At 36.4% G+C, this 16,633-nt stretch overlaps 1 protein-coding gene across 3 annotated transcripts in view; it reads right to left on the bottom strand.

Moving 5' to 3' along the window:
* EPC2 (enhancer of polycomb homolog 2) overlaps nt 1-16,633 on the bottom strand; it is a 166,664-nt gene that overhangs the window by 23,402 nt on the left and 126,629 nt on the right. For all 3 annotated transcript variants that reach the window (XM_004375368.2, XM_023730382.1, XM_023730383.1), the window contains 3 exons: nt 8,202-8,408; nt 1,803-1,951; nt 938-1,070 (listed from right to left, as the gene is read on the bottom strand). In XM_004375368.2, coding sequence (XP_004375425.1) covers nt 938-1,070; nt 1,803-1,951; nt 8,202-8,408 — 489 coding nt within the window. The remainder of the gene's footprint in view (nt 1-937; nt 1,071-1,802; nt 1,952-8,201; nt 8,409-16,633) is intronic.

Below are 16,633 nucleotides of genomic sequence, written 5' to 3'. Positions count from 1 at the left end.
TATGTCGGCTGGATGTCTGTGATTAATACAAACTTTGGTGTTTTGGTGTTTGAGCTGACATGAGTTGAATAAAGGAGGAGTCTCCCTGCTCCACATTTTCCTTGACTTTTAAGAATGAATCCATGAAAAATGAGGACTAATGTACATTTTTAAAAAAAGATGAATTTTCCACAAACACCCTAAGTCACGTTTTTAATTTTACTGCACAGTCAAGCTCTATTAAGATGCTTGAGTCAATAGTTGTTTATTTGAATCTAAGCTCCTTAAAATTATAAAAATATTGTTTTTTGTTACCTCCTAACTAAATACTTTAATTAATATACCAAGTGAGTGTGTGTATGTTTGTGTATACATACACGCACACGTATATATATGTTACTATTTAGTCTAAGAGATCGAAGTAATCACTTAGTCTGGCTCTTTACTAGGAAGAAATGGTGGTCTAAAAGTTAGAGAACTTTCTCAAGTCACTCAGCTAGATAGCTAGCAGCTGATAAACTCTGGTTCTGGTAATGATGATGACAAAAATAACTTTCAATAGTCTCAATGAAGAAAGTTTTCATTTTAGACTGTAATGCCTGCCACTACAATGCAGGGTTTGCTAAGGCTAATGATAACTAAACTTTAATTATCCTAATCTCCAGAGAAGCAAATAGTATAGTGAAAAATACATGAACTTTGGTGTTAGACCTGGATTCAAACCTTGACTCTGTCACTTATTAGTTGTATGATCTAGAAGTCACACAAAGGTAAAGGACTGTTAGGAGTATTAATGGGTCAATATGAACGTAAAAACTCCTAGGAAAGTGCTTGGCAAATAGTAAGAACTAAATTCACATTAACTACTTTCTTCCTTAACCAAACTATATTAAGGCAACTGCACGAATCAATAACTGATCCATATTATCATACACGCTTCTCCCCAGGGGATATTCACCTTAGTTTTACATTCTTGGACTTTGTGATGATTTCCATTATGAAGAGTTGCTGGAGTGGTGTATAACTCTTTTTCTGATCTATTGATTTTCACTTCATTAAGGATTTCACCACCATAGTCTCCCAAATGATATCTTAAAAAGGTAAGAATAAAAACAAAGAAGAAAAACCAGTGATGCCTCAATAATTGGAATACAATCAGTCAAACAGAGCCTATAATTAATCAGATCATTTTAAAGAGAAAATTTATAGGAATAATGAAACTCATTTTTGGAATCAGTAAAGACAAAACACCAAAAAACAAAAAAACTTCTAAGGTTCACAGGAGACAAATTTTCCCTATATTTTATATTATCAAGCCTTAGGAAATTATGTTTAGAATGCTTACCTCACAATTCTGTTAGATTTAGTAGAATTTATTTAATTATGCAGTAAAATGATTATTACACTTGAGAACACATTTCCAAAAGAATTGAAACAAAAATTGTTTTCTACCTAGTCAGAAAATAAAATTAGTTAAACATTCACTTACCTTGAATTTTTTAAAATAGAAACTTTAATACAGAGAATTGGGCAAAATGATATTTATTTTTTTTCTAAATAAAAATCTACGTTTCTACAAAAAAAAATTAAGTGTATTAGAGCATCTACACTACACACAAAAACAAAAATTTGCCATCCAGGTTGAATAAACTTAATCTGATTTTTAAAAGGGGGAACCACAAGTAATCTTCATAAACACAAATTTTGTTAGAGAATCAGTATCATCACACAGCTTAAGGAAAAATGAAAAACCATGTGGCTATATTTTGCCCACCATTTGTTTAAAGTAAGTTGCCATTAGTATGTAATAGTAGCAATGTTACCTTTTTTCCACAACTTCTAAGGTTAAGTGCAATAATTCTCGTTTTGTTTTCTCTCTTCTCTTAATCATTTCCAAAATGGTTATGGCTCTGCTAAACTCTCGTCTCAGTTTCAACATCTTTTCATAAGAGGCTTCATCATTCTTACGATTCTATTGAAAACAACAGTGTTAGAAGAAAATCATCAATGAACCCAATTATCCACATTTTCACTTTCATTCAATAAACCCTTAACACACCCAAATTCATCCTATATTAAGTAAAAATGTTAAAAAAATCATCTAAACAGAACTTACACAGGAATCTACTTAACTCTGAAAATATACATACCAGCAAATCTCTGTCAATAAGTATTCATTAAAAAAATATTGTCAGCTGTTACAAAAGATGGAATGGCAAAGAAGAGATAACTTTAATGTCTGCGTAAGCAAATTCAAAAAAAAGTCCACCTGAAACAAAAACCTAGTGTATCAGAAAAATGCAACCCATTCATATTGCACCAAGGCATTTTTCCAATAACAGAATAAAACAGTTCCATAAAGATCAAGCGCCTAAAAATAGCCAAAATGAGTCTCCATTCATCCATCTCTGTAATTGGAGGCTGGAAGTTTCGATAGACTACAAAGCAAACAGTAACAAAGACAAAAGAAGCTTCACTTCAGAAACTTGGATATAAAACTCAAAGTGGATGTCAAACATCTCAAGAAATGGGATAATCATGATTCAATGTAATTACACCCCACTGGAGAGTAGAAAATGAGACTGAGTGAAAATTCTGAACTTGAGTAAATTGTTAGGAAGTTCTTACTTTCAAGCATAAGAACTAACTTACAAAGTAGAAGTCTTATTTGATAACTAGAAAAGACTCAGTTGTAACTGGCAGCATCCACTCGTATATGAAAATTATCGTTAAAATATTTTGTTCAATCAAATATGTAGAGAGCAATTATACTTTATATTAGGTATATTTTGGTTAAAAATATACCATTATTACCCCTCAATCTGTGTGTCCAGACAGAACAGCAATCGTTCATCCTTGAGTTAATAAGAATCTGAACAAAGCCAGAAGTTTCACATTGGAGGATTACAAAAGAGAAAATAAAAACTGAAAAAGATTCCAAGTTTTACTCTTTTTTCTTTTGTGTACAGCCTCCTGCATTTGAAAATAATCACTAAATCCCATTTATTCAAACATGCTATGTTAATAAGTCAACCTTATATCTAATAAAAAATCAGTATTTTTTTCTCCAGCACTGACAAAAGGCAAAATCTAAAGGTAAACAGGCAGCAATACCTTCAAATTAAAAAAAATTATTAACATCACCAACAGCAAATATTGAAGTGCCAATTTTGTGCAGCGTATTGCACATGACCCCCTACCCTCAAAAGGCTTAAAATCTAATGAGAGTGACAGGCATACAGTATCAAAAGATGTATAATAATACAAAGTTGGATACCAGATGATAGTCAGCTATTAAGAAATGCACTAGGACCTTTTAAGATGGCTTCTCCTCAGTAAGTGTTCCTTTAGGGCTATGCTCTGTCCTGCCTTCTTCATTTCCTGCTCTCTTTTAACTAGTCCCAATTAATTACCCTTCCTAATTTTTCCTTCCCTGAGTCCTGATCTTTCTACCCTTTTTTAAAATGTGTTATTTTGAAATAAATTCAAGTTTACAAAAAAGTATAAAGAATTCTCACATATCCAGATTCCCAAAGGTTAATATTTTACCATGTTCGTGCATGTGTGCATGCTGTCTCTCCATACACAAAAATTATTACAATTTTTAAAATTGTCTGAGAGTAAGTCACAGATATAATGTCCCTTTATTCCTAAACACTTTAGTGTGTATTTCCTTAAAAACAAACAAACAAAAAAGACATTCTCTTACATAACTGAAGTACAATTACAAAAATCAGGAAATTAACATTTATATAATCCTGTATCTAATTTTATAGACTTTATTTGTATTTTGGCAATTGTCCCACTAATGCCCTTTACAGCAACAACAACAAAATACACATATATAGATCTAGGTTCTGATTCCGGATCACAAATTATATTTAGCTGTCATGTCTCTTTGATCTGTAACAGTTCCTCTGTCTTTCTGTGGTGATCATGATCATGACATTTTTGAAGAGTAGAATCCATTTGTTTTTGTAGAATGCCCCTAAATTTGGGTTTCATTGGTGTTTTCCTATGACTAAACTCAGGCTATGCATTTTTGGCAGTACTCTCAGATAAGTGATACTATGTCCCTTTCACATCATATTAGGAGGTAAATGCTACCCATCTATCCTATTAATACTGATGTTAACTTTCATCACTTGATTAAAATGGTGCCTGTAGGTTTCTCTAGCCAACTTAGCATTTTTCTTTTTTTAATTAAGAAGTATGTTGTGGGTCTATGGAAGCATCCTTTTCTCATAAAATTTTCCCCCATTAGTTTAGTATCCATTAAATCTAACTTTTGTTCTGAAATAATTATTGCTATGTTGATTGCCAAATGGTGATTTTCAAACGTTATCATTGCTTCTACATTTATAAGTTGGAATTCTACTGTAAGGAAAAGCATTTCTTCCTTCCCCTCCTTCCTGTCTATTCTATCCATCCATCCATTCACTTCTATCTGTATGATTCATGGATTATTCTACTCTATGGGTTATAATCCATTTACCCTTGTTATTTATTTTGATGCTCAAATTTCCCCATATCTGACCAGTGGGAGTAGTCTCCCCTTATGGCTGGCTCCTGAGTCCTTCTGACAGGGCTGTAACATTCTTCAATCACATCCTTATTTTCTGGCATAGCAGAAAGTTCTAGGCTTATCTCCATGCTTTACCAGACCTGAAATCAGTTATTTTCCCAAGGAGCCCTGGTTCTTTTTAATAGAAAATGGTATTTACAATCAAGATCTGCATGTTCGGCATGCCCACTGCAATGGGGTGTCATGGCTTCCAGAGCCTCTAAGTGAACAGAACTAGGAAATATAAGTATGTATGTAATACATGTATGCTCACACACACAGATCTTTATTTCTAGCTGTATCAACATTAAAACCCAAAAGTTCATACTGACATTCTTTCTATTCTATTAAGATGGCCCTACTCCTTGTGTTCTAATCTATCCACCACTCCATTTACCCCTCCTCACCACTATCTCTCTTTGGGGCCAACTCTTTTTTCTTGCTATTTCAGTTACATTGATAGAGCAGTGGTTCTCAAACTGCTCCATATCAGAATTAACTGCAGATCATTTTATAACCAAAAATGATCCACAGGTGATTTATGTGTGCAGCCAGAACCGAGAACCACTAATCTGGGTGTTTCATTTCCTAACTGTCCATCTTACTTCTCCTGGGCCACACAGTGGGAGGAGAGCTTCTCTCAAGGCTGGTACAGGCACTAACGGTTATATCTATAGGGTTAAACATTAAATGTATATGTCAATTCAGGACTTCCCAATCAATGCATTCAGACATGCTGATGCCTTAGGACTATCTCATTTAAGAATATCCTAAAGTGCTTCTTAAAAAAAAAAAACCCCATTGCCATTGAGTTGATTCTGACTCATAGCAACCCTATAGGACAGAGTGGAACTGCCCCATAGGATCTCCAGCGAGTGGCTAGTAGATTTGAATTGCTGACCTTTTGGTTAATAGCTGAGCTCTTAGCCATTGCACCATCAGGGCTCCCTAAAGTACTTAAAACCAAAACCAAACCCACTGCTGTTGAGTCGACTCCGACTCATAGTGAGCCCACAGGGTTTCCAAGGCTGTGAATCTCTACAGAAGCAGACTGCTACATCTTTCTTCTGTGGAGCTACTGGTGGGTTCAAATCACCGATCTTTTGGTTAGCAGCTGAGTGCTTAACCACCATGCTGCCAAGGCTCCCTAAAACACTCAAGCGCTCCTAAATTAAACATTAGTTTAGTGAATTGTAATTAAATTCCAGATTGCCAATCCAACAGTTCAGGAGTCCCTTACCTTTGCATCAGCTATATAAGTGTTTTTACTTTGTCGAAATAGAAAAGGAAGCAGTCTTTGTTAGCTGTATTCATTTTTGCATACTCCAATGATTGCTCACCTCTCAAACACCTAGGGTGTATACAGTGTTTGTTGACTGTTTTCCTATCATTCTCATTTTGTAACACACGTAAACATTTCTAACTAGCAACAGCAAGCACAACGGGAACGGTTTTCGGTCCCACAACTGAAAACAGAGAGGAATAAAAAGTAAAGAACACTGAAGAAGAAAATCAACCACACTATAAAGGAAGATGAAAATAACAGATAAGAGAAAGGGTAGGAATCAGAGTGTCAGGAAAAAGCTTGACTATAGTTATTCCACAGAATCCTGGTGGCGCAATGGTTAAGAGCTCAGGCTGTCAATCAAAAGGTCAGCAGTTCAAATCCACCAGCCACTCCTTGGAAACCCTACGGGGTAGTTCTACTCTGTCATATAGGGTAGCTATGAGTCAGAATCGACCCGCCGGCAACAGGTTTTTTTTTCATTGTACTTCAGGTGAAGGTTTACAGAACAAATAGTTTCTCATTAAACAGTAGTACACATATTGTTTTACGACATTGGTTAACAACCCCACAGCATGTCAACCCTCTCCCTTCTCGACCTTTTTTTCTTTTGGTGAAAATATGCATAGTCAAAGATACACCATTTCAAAAATTTCTACAGGTACAGTTCAGTGACATTGACTACGCTCTTTCAGCTGTGCTGCTATTCTCACTTTAGATGAAGGTTTGCAGAACAAAATAGTTTCTCAGTAAACAGTTAGTACACATGTTGCCCTATGACAATGGTTAACAACCCCACTACATGTCAACACTGTCCTTACTCAACCTTGGGTTCCCTATCACCAGCTTTCCTGTGCCCTTCTGCCTTCTAGTCCTTGTCCCTGGACTGCTGTGCCTCATTAGTCCCGTTTCGTTTTATGGGGCTTTGTTTTTTTAATAACTATTCCACAGTGGTGAAGGGCCTAAGCACAGGAACCAGTTATAGTAATTCTCAGTGACTTAACCTATTTAAGAATAAAATATATTTAAACTTTAAGGATATTGTTTATATGCCCCCAAACACTGTTAATTTTAAGTACTTCAAACCTATTCATTAAAGACTAAAGACACTGTTAAGAGTCTATGTTTTGCAATATATCTTAATCAATTATACTTCTTTTAAAAAGCACTTGGTAATTCAGATTTTTCAATGGTTCAAACTTCTCCTTCCTCATGCCCAACAGCACACATTTGTAAACTTTTACTGCATTCACAAAATTATTTCATGCTAGTCTTTTCTAAGCAAGGCACTAAACTGTCATGAAGTATCCTAGTTTTCCTTAGCTAAGAACTAGAATACCATATTGAAAATTCAGCCAGGGTTAGGGAATATCATCTATACTTGGGAAATCCATCCTATAATGTTTTAAGAAAATTATGCCCACAAGAAAGAGTTGTAGAAACTCTGGTTACTAACCATTAGAAAAATTTTTCCTAAAATATACTGTCTCTGGCAGCTGTTACGCTGCACAGCTGTTCTACTAACAGCTGACAAGGACAACCTTTCCATGTTTGGAGAAGAAAGAATCTATGGAAAATGTCTTGCCTCCAATTATAATTCCTCATGGTTTTAACACTTATAATTTTTCCTGATACTCTGCAATGTTAGACAGTGTCATCGTGTGCAGTGTTTACTCTTAATTACAAGACATAGAAGGCAGTGATGGTACGATTTTTCTACCCCTCTGAAATAATGCTTTCCTCTATACTACATCATTTCACAGTACTTAAAATCTGGCCTTACACTGCATCTGAAAGCTAGTGTTCATCAATTTGAAATATGACACAACTGACAACTTAGAAAAGCAGAGAAAGATTCCACTGAGTTCCTTCTGATTATCGGTAGAATAGGCTTAAAAAATGAACCTTTCACTACTTCACATCGCCCCACAGAAGCTAGAGGCAGCAAGGTTCATTTTTACTTGCAACAATTAGAATCTCGCTTCAAAGGAACAAGCTCTCAAGCACCCAACAAGGAAAAGTAGTAGTATTTCAAACTATCAGCTTCCCAAAAAGGGGAAAGGTATGATAGTTATGTAATACTTCACTGAAGAACTCAAAACTTCCAAGGTTCATAATGGTATGTAATTCCTCATATCACTTCTAAAACTGTATGATCAGTAGAGGTATAAAGGGTGTGGGTATTAAATAAACACTGTAAACAACCGCCAACAGAAGCTACTGAATACCAGGATTTCTAACACGAAGTTCATCAATGTTATTAGCTCCCCATTATGTTCACATTATTAAAAATTATTCAGATTATTAGCAGAAAAAACTTAGTCTTGTAAATACTATTAAGCTACGTTCAATTAAATCTAATTTGCACATTACCTTCCGAGTTTGCATTTTCTCCGTTCTCCTCCGAAAGGCAACATAGGGGTCATTGTTCGTAGAGCCATCTCTTTTCTCTTGTTTGATCTGAGGAATGAGAGATGGACCCCTGCAGTTTTTACGTTTTCTCACCCAGTAGTCATATACAGCTTTAATAAGGTAATCGTCCTCATTTAGCAGCAGTTTTGCTTCTTGAAGTGTTACAAGCTAAATGAAAAATACGAAATATTATCAACTAAAGTATCTGAAAAAGTTAAACTGCAGCTATAGGAAAAACTGTGATCAGTTCCAACAATTATGATCAGATATTATGGTAGCAGGAGAAGACACATTTCAATTCAACCTAACAAAGGACTTATAAATAAGGAGACTTAACCAAAAATGTCATATTTTGTCCTCAGAGGTAGTCACTTCTATACCAAAAACATTTAAGAAGACTTGATGAACAACAGTTTGGTGGACTACAATAGATTTATGCCTCACGTATGACTTGGACTAGAAAGGCATCTAGGATCCTTCCCAATTCTGAATTTCTACAATTCTACACATTTGCGTATCTACTAGTTTTAAATTCTTTACTACTTCTATGTTTTTGTTTCAACAGAAAATAGGAGAGACAGAAGTATCTTTTCACCTACCTCCAAAATAAAAAATGAAGAGACATTCTCTAATATATGGCAACTTATTATAACATGCCTCTTTCGAAACTGACAAAGAAAAGGACAAACTTGGCATGTTTCCAGAAGTTTCAACAGTATGCAGTTTTGCATTCTTTGTATCAATTACATATAAAAGCAATTCCTCTACTCAAGCTGGTAAAATACTAGGGAATGAGTGTCCCTTATCCCTCACTCTGCTTAATGACACTGTCATGTCTGGGGGCAGTGGCCCTAGGATGATTCCCCTAGAAGCTCTGACGGTGGTATCTCAGGGTATCTACCTCTTCTTTATCAATACAGCCAGAATAATGTTGACATATCTCAAACTAAGGTTCATAAAATTTTGCTTGGCCACATCTGTTACCCTGTTCCATCTGAAGATCAGGTAGGCCAATTAGACTTGAAATAGAGGTTAAACATTTATTCACAGTGAACTTCAGAAAAAGGTCACGGAGGCCCCGGGAAAGCCTCGTAGAAAGTGATGTTATCTCAATCTTTTTATATTTTTCATTTTAGAGATGAAGACTGATTTTCAAAACAAGTTGAGATACTGCCTAATAAACGTTTTCCTAGAACTTGGAAATAAAGGGAGAAAATTTCTCTCATTGAAACGAAGATCAACATACAAACTGATCTGTGTGCTGTTTTAAGTTATCTGAAAGACACATGGACTCACCAAATAATTTCTGATTATGATTTGCCTTCTCATATTGGGATAACTGCACTGATTATTTGGATTTCAAGCCTTGTGAGGGTGATTTCTGGGGTTAAATTAGTTGGTTTACTGTAATTTGATTGCCCAGGTAATTGGACCAGAGGAAGAGAATATCCTGACAATGTCAATTCAAGTATTCTAGTCCATCTGACCGGTTTCCCCGGTTTCTCAGCGGAGTCAGCTTAACCGCATATGAGAGGCTGAGTAACTTGGTTTTTAAAGTTGAGGGCAAGAGCCTACAACATGAAACTAAACTAAAGAAACCAATATTTTCAAACATCACCTTTAAATAGACGCCTTCCTACTCTTAGCTGAAGTTCTTTCAGAATGGTGAGACATACCCCGAACTCCACAAGGACAGTGATGGAACAGAACTGAGCTTCTGGATCTGTAAAAGTCTACCTCATGCTGACAGCATCACTGGCAGCTCTCAGGTACTCTGGGGCGAAGGAAACAATGCTGTGATATGTACTTAAACTCTGGTTGTTCTGCTTCTGATAACATTTTGTAACCTTTGCTAACTAAATCAAGAACTTTATCTAACCTTAGGGTGTGCAGGAAGGGAAGATCTCTTTGCACCAATCAGCAAAGCAGCAGTGAGTTTCTTATGTAACAATACTATCTGTCATGGATTGAACTGTGTCCCCCCAAAAAATGTGTGTAGCAACTTGGCTAGGTCATGATTCCCAGTATTGTATGATTGTGTAACATGATGTGATTTCCTTATGTGTTGTAAACTCTATCACTATGATGAGGTTATATGTGATCTCCTTATGTGTTGTAAATTCTATCACTGTGATGAGGTTATGCTGATGAGGTTTATGAGATTAGATAGTGTCTTAATGCAATCTCTTTTGAGATATAAAAGAGAGAAGTGAGCAGAGACACATGGGAACCTCATACCACCAAGAAAGCAGTGCCGGAACAGAGCACATCCTTTGGACCTGAGGTTCCTGCGCAGAGAAGCTCCCAAGCCAAAGGAAGACTGATGACACGGACTTTCCTCCAGAGCTGACAGAGAAAGCGTACCCCTGGAGCTGATGCCCTGAATTTGGACTTGTAGCCTACTGGATTGTGAGAGAATAAACTTCTTTGTAAAGCCATCCACTTGTGGTATTTCTGTTATAGCAGCACTAGATGACTAAGACACTATCAAATCAACACTGCTTCTTTTTATTTTTTATTGTACTTTAGATGAAGGTTTACAGAACAAATAGTTTCTCATTAAACAGTCAGTACACATATTGTTTTATGATATTGGTTAACAACCCCACAACATGTCAACACTCTCCCTTCTCAACCTTGGAGGACCTTTTTTTTTTGTGAAAATATACATAGCCAAAGTTACACCATTACAAAAGTTTCTACATGTACAATTCAGTGATATCGATTACACTTTCCAGTTGTGCTGCTATTCTCACTATCCTTTTCCAAATTATTCCATCACCATTATCTTCAACTCACTGTCCCCTAGGCTTCCCATCAAACCTTTTGAGTTGCTGTTGTCAATTTGATCTTGTATAGATAATTCTTTTTTTTTTTTTTTGTACTTTAGATGAAGGTTTGCAGAACAAATAGTTTCTCACTGAACAGTTAGCATACATATTGCCCTCTGACAATGGATAACAACCTCATGACATTCAACACTGTCCCTTCTCAACCCGGGGTTCCTTATTACCAGCTTTCTTGTTCTCTCCTGCCTACTAGTCCTTGACCCTGGACTGCTGTGCCTCATTAGTCCCGTTTTGTTTTGTGAGGCTGTCCAATCCCCAGCTGTACAGTGAACTTTGGGAGTGACTTCACCACTGAGCTAAAAGGGTGTCCAGGGGCCATACTCTTGGGGTTTCTCTAGTCTAAATCAACACTGCTTCTTAACCTCCCGCATGACCTATCAGAGGATTAAAACACTTGCTCAGATTTCTTTCCATGGTGTTTCTTGTTCCTGCTTGCAATGCCCCTCTGCCTTGCCATTAAGCGCCCTCTTTCTATCTCAGGTAATAATTCAATCCATAGTTTACAGTTAAACATGATGACATTTCTTTCTAGTGATAACTGTATTTTCTCAGTTAACTGCTGTTTTTATGTGTTATACAGCAAAACTTGATTTTATGTGATAATCTTGGTTTCAAACCATTCTGTAAAAATTTATCTTTAGCCGTACTAAGGTAACTAGCATCACTGCATCTCTGTTATCAGGGTGATGGCATCAATTTGAGTATGCAGAACTATCTGCACATACAGTTGTCACAAATTATTATGTCACATGATTAAAAATCCAGATAACCAGAATCCTACTATATTTACACCCCACAAAACAATGTTCTGCCATTCAGCACTTTATCCACCAGAAAATCCTGGAAGCCAGTATTTAACTGGCAAAAGGGTCTGTGGTAGACATATTATTTCCAAATAAGCTGAGTCAGTCGATTTACCTCATTTAATTATTTTGGGGACTTGAGGAAGGGGAGATAAAAATTATTCTACCATATGAACTTTTCTTATAGATTGCTATCAGCTCCTCAAAGACAAGGACCATTTAGTTTACTAAAATAGCCAAATTTCATGGTCTAGCCATTTCAATATATATAAATATATCTGAATATACAAATGCATAAATTACATGTAAAATTCAATGTTTTTCATTTATAAAGTCAATTAATCAATAAGTAGTTAATAATCAACTATACAAGCCCATCATTTCCCATGTGGAGAAAATAAGAAAAAAAACCTTTAAGATGAATTCACTATCTAAACAAACATACAATATGGCGACTAAGGTAAGACAAATACAAATTAAATAATAAGTGAATATGAGAATGTTAGTACTGAGTATTAGTGCAAAAACTCCATTAAGGATTGCCTGCATTTCTTTTCCATGTCAGTAAGTCGTCATCTCTTTGCTGCACGCCTTCCTTTTACACTTCACTTCTTTCAAACCTGATGTTTATTATTTGTGTAATAGCCCAAATATTACAAAAGTCGGGTTTCCAAATAACAACAACCATTTATATAAATCCAAAAGGGAGACAAAGTTTATTAGTGGTTACCAGAAGCTGGAGGAAGGGGAAGAGGGAAATGGGGAGTTGTTATTTAACAATCATTTTTCACCTTCTTTCTCCAAGAACAAGTGATTACAGTTCAAAATCAACACAGTGAAATAGTGATCTGATTCTAAATATACAACACTGAAAACATTCCAATTTATCAAATGATCTCTAATTTACACAATGGCACAAAATTATGGAAAAGTCAAACTGAGGAGAAATATCAGCAATGTATAACTCAAAATTTACAATTATACATTGAGTAGTCTATAAAGACTAAGTTAAGGAAATGCATTGTCTTCACCAAAGATCCAGAAAAAGGAAAAAGTCTTCCACTACAGCAACAAAGATTTAGTAAAACTATAAAGTCTCCCTGTCTTTGGACAAGTACCCAAATATAAACCATACAACAATTTTTCAAGGGACAGCTCACTGCTCAAATAAAAAAAAAAATTGAAGACTGCTGAATGCTACAGCTAAATAAAGTAGTACACCAACGTTTATTCCAGCACTTTTCATAGTAGCCAAAAGGAATTAACAATGTAATGTACAACAACAGATGAATGGATAAACAAAATGTGGTACATACAATGAAATACTGATCAGTCATAAAGGGAAACGGCATACTGATACATGCTACAACATGGATGAAACTTGAGAACACCCGTGAGTGAAATGAGTCAGTTACAAAAGGACAAATATTGTACCACACTTACATGAAACGGAAACCCTGGTGGCATAGTGGTTAAGAGCTACGGCTGCTAACCAAAAGGCTGGTAGTTCAAATTCACCAGCTGCTCCTTGGAAACCCTATGAGGCAGTTCTACTCTGTCCTTCAGGGTTGCTATGACTTGGAATCGAGTCTACAGCAATGGGTTTTTGTCTTTTTTTTTTAAATATGAAATATCTAGACTATGCAGATGCATAGAGACAAAGTGTATTAGTGGTTACCAGAAGCTGGGGGAAGGGGAAGAGGGAAATGGGGAGTTGTTATTTAAGGCGTGTTGAGCTTCTGTTTAGGGTAAGGGAAAACATTTGAAAATGGATCGTAGTGATGACTGCACAACATGGTGAATGTATGTAATTGTCACTGAACGGCACACATAAAAATGGTTAAAATGATCAGTGTTTTTTGTTAAATGTATTTTACCACAATACAAAAAAAAAAAAAAAAAAGATTTTGGATAGCTCAAAATCATCAGGAAAGCTACAGAACTAGGCTTGGAACCTGTAATTCCTAAAATCACGTCACAGAAGTGATTCAGTGAGGAAACCAGTGCTGCCTGCACTATAAACACCACTGGCATGAGACTGTAGCTAAAACAGCTGCCACTGCTGCCTTGGTAACTTCAATCTTGCTGCCATCTCCACTCCCACCAGAGACTTCTCCATGGTCTCTGCTTCTTTGCAAAATTAGCTCTTAATTCAAATTCAGGAAGTTTAGATGGCAGAGCCTAAGTCATGTGACAATGCCCTAGAAACAAAAGGACTGGAAAGAACATTTAGCATTTTCAGTTTTTACGGTAACAGAGAGGTAGGCTCTCCTTTTACCAAGATTCATTAAGTGCGGGATTCTCCAAATACAGGATGGGGTCTCAAGTGAAGGGCAGCCTGAAAGAATATTAAATATCTATCTTTTTGGCTATCCAGTATCACCCTATATCCTTGTCTCCAAAGGAACTGCTGAAGCACCCAGAATGGTTCCGGAGCCTGCCTTCTCCCTTAGACACTCTCCTAAGAAAAACCCACAGCCCTGGCTTTCCTTCCAGTCTCCAAGACTTTAGAAGGAATCTGGCAACAAGAGGCAGAAGTGCTGCAAGTCAAAGGCCCTAAAATATGTAGAACTTGGCTGAGTGGAAGAAGCAGCGTAGCGGGTAGTTTAAGAACCTCCTCTTTTAGTCTGGGAAGACTCTTTCAGTGTGGGAACTTGTTAGGATAATGAAGTACTCAGCAAAATTGTCACCTGTAACGTCTTGAAGGAGCCCTGGTGGTGCAGTGGTTAAAGTGATCGACTGCTAACCAAAAGTTCAGCAGTTTGAAACCACCAGTCGCTCTACAGAAGAAAAATGTGGCAGTCTGCTTCCATAGGGATTTACAGCCTTGGAAACCCTATGGGGTTGCTATGAGATGGAATCGACTCGATGGCAGTGGGTTTGGTTTTTGGTTTGAGGGGGTCTTGGGATGTAGACTACATGTAGACTACATGTATTAGAAGAAATTAGAAGGAACAGCACAGAGCTATAAATAGGCAAGGCACGTACTAGGATAAGAAGTTCACTGTGGCTATAGTGCAGGCGATATATTGCAGAGTAAAATGCAGCGTGACGGCAAAGGTAGGCTGAAGTTAGGTGGAATATGGATTTTATTTTATAGGTAGTAGAAGCCATTAAAGGGTATTTTAGAAACGAGATGACTAATTTAAAAAAAAAAAAGTTGGTGGTAAAATAGCTATTTAGGTGACAGATAATAAAAATGGGGGTAGAGGGTACAGGCAACAAATATAAGGTACTTTGGAACAAAAAATTGGTTTGACTTATTGATATTTGGATATGGAAAGAAGGTTAGAAAAAAGTCAAGTGCCAAAGTGCCAAGTCTGATCAACAGAGTGGAAGATGATGATGTGATTAACTGAGATAAATAAAAGCAAATCTGGTGGATGAGGAGGGGGTCTAAATATGCTGAATTTGAAATACTTGCAGGATATTCAGATGGAGAGGTTCCATATGAAAGAATGTTCTGGAGCTTAGCTGGAAGAGACATGGATTTGAGAATCAGCAGTAAATTGCTGTTAGCTTAAGATACAAGACTAGATGCCAAGGACAGAAACCAAAGGAAACACCAACATACAAGATCCTGAGGAGCAATGGAAGAGGAGATGAAGAAAGAAGAATTAGAAAAATGTGGTAGTCAACAGCATCCAATACTACAGGGATATTAAGTAGGATAAAGATTGAAAACAGGCCCTTGGACAACAATTAAGAGGCCACTGGTGACCTCTAACAGTGCAGTTTCAGTAAATCAAAATGGACTGTGGTATGAGTAAAAGTTAAAAGCACTCAGTATGACTTTCAAAAGGTTAACTGTGAAAAAAAGGAGAAACAAGGTGGTAGTTTAGTGAGAAAGACAGGGTCAATAGAAAGGGTTCTTTTGGAAGTAGGGACCCTTTGGCATATTTTTGGGCAAAGAGAAAAGAATGAAGAAATAATTGAAGATGAAATCTTCAAGGAATACACAAATACACAAGAAGAGTTAGAAAGGATTTAGGATTACCCCTTCTGTAAGAAGAAAAAAGGTGGTATAAACAGAGGGAAGGAAAATGATGAAAATCATGGCTGATGTTGGGGGCAAGGGGTGTTCTGTTTGGGGCAGAGGTGGTGGAAGGCAGGAAGTAATGACAAAGTCTAGTTCTATGGGAATGTCTAATTTAAGTGGAGAGCAGTGTAAAGTCAATGAAGTAGAGAAGGTTAAATAACTGAAAATAAGGTGATGTCTATTTTAGAAAGGAGATAAGGGTTTATAAAACATTGAGGGTTTTAGAAAGAAAACTTTAAAAAAATTTATTTCTTGGGAAGTGTTTTATTAAAGCATTTAATTTAGAGAAAATTCTATGAAAGAAAATATCATTTAAGGTAGTATGTGACTGTCAGAAAAATTAAACGTTTTACTTAAATATAATCTCAAAATGCAGAAAATCTGCAAGAATAAAAACATTTCAAAGACTCTATACAACCAAAAAAATACATGTAGGATATATATGTATATGTATATGCATGTATGTGTGCACACATATATATCCATATATATAATAAAGCACACATGGGGCATAATTACAGGTATTTCTTGTTGTTTGTTGTTAGATGCTGTCAAGTCGGTTCCAACTCATAGCAACCTTATGCACACAAGAACAAAACACTGCCTGGTCCTGCGCCATCCTCACAATCGTTGTTATGTTTGAGCCCATTGTTGCAGCCACTGTGTCAATCCATCTCCTTGAGGGTCTTCCTCTTTTTTGCT

Source organism: Trichechus manatus, unplaced genomic scaffold (genome assembly GCF_000243295.1).
Source record: "Trichechus manatus latirostris isolate Lorelei unplaced genomic scaffold, TriManLat1.0 scaffold00036, whole genome shotgun sequence".
Taxonomy (NCBI): domain Eukaryota; kingdom Metazoa; phylum Chordata; class Mammalia; order Sirenia; family Trichechidae; genus Trichechus; species Trichechus manatus.
Note: the sequence above shows the minus strand (reverse complement) of the source record. Positions and strands in the feature narration are given on the sequence as shown.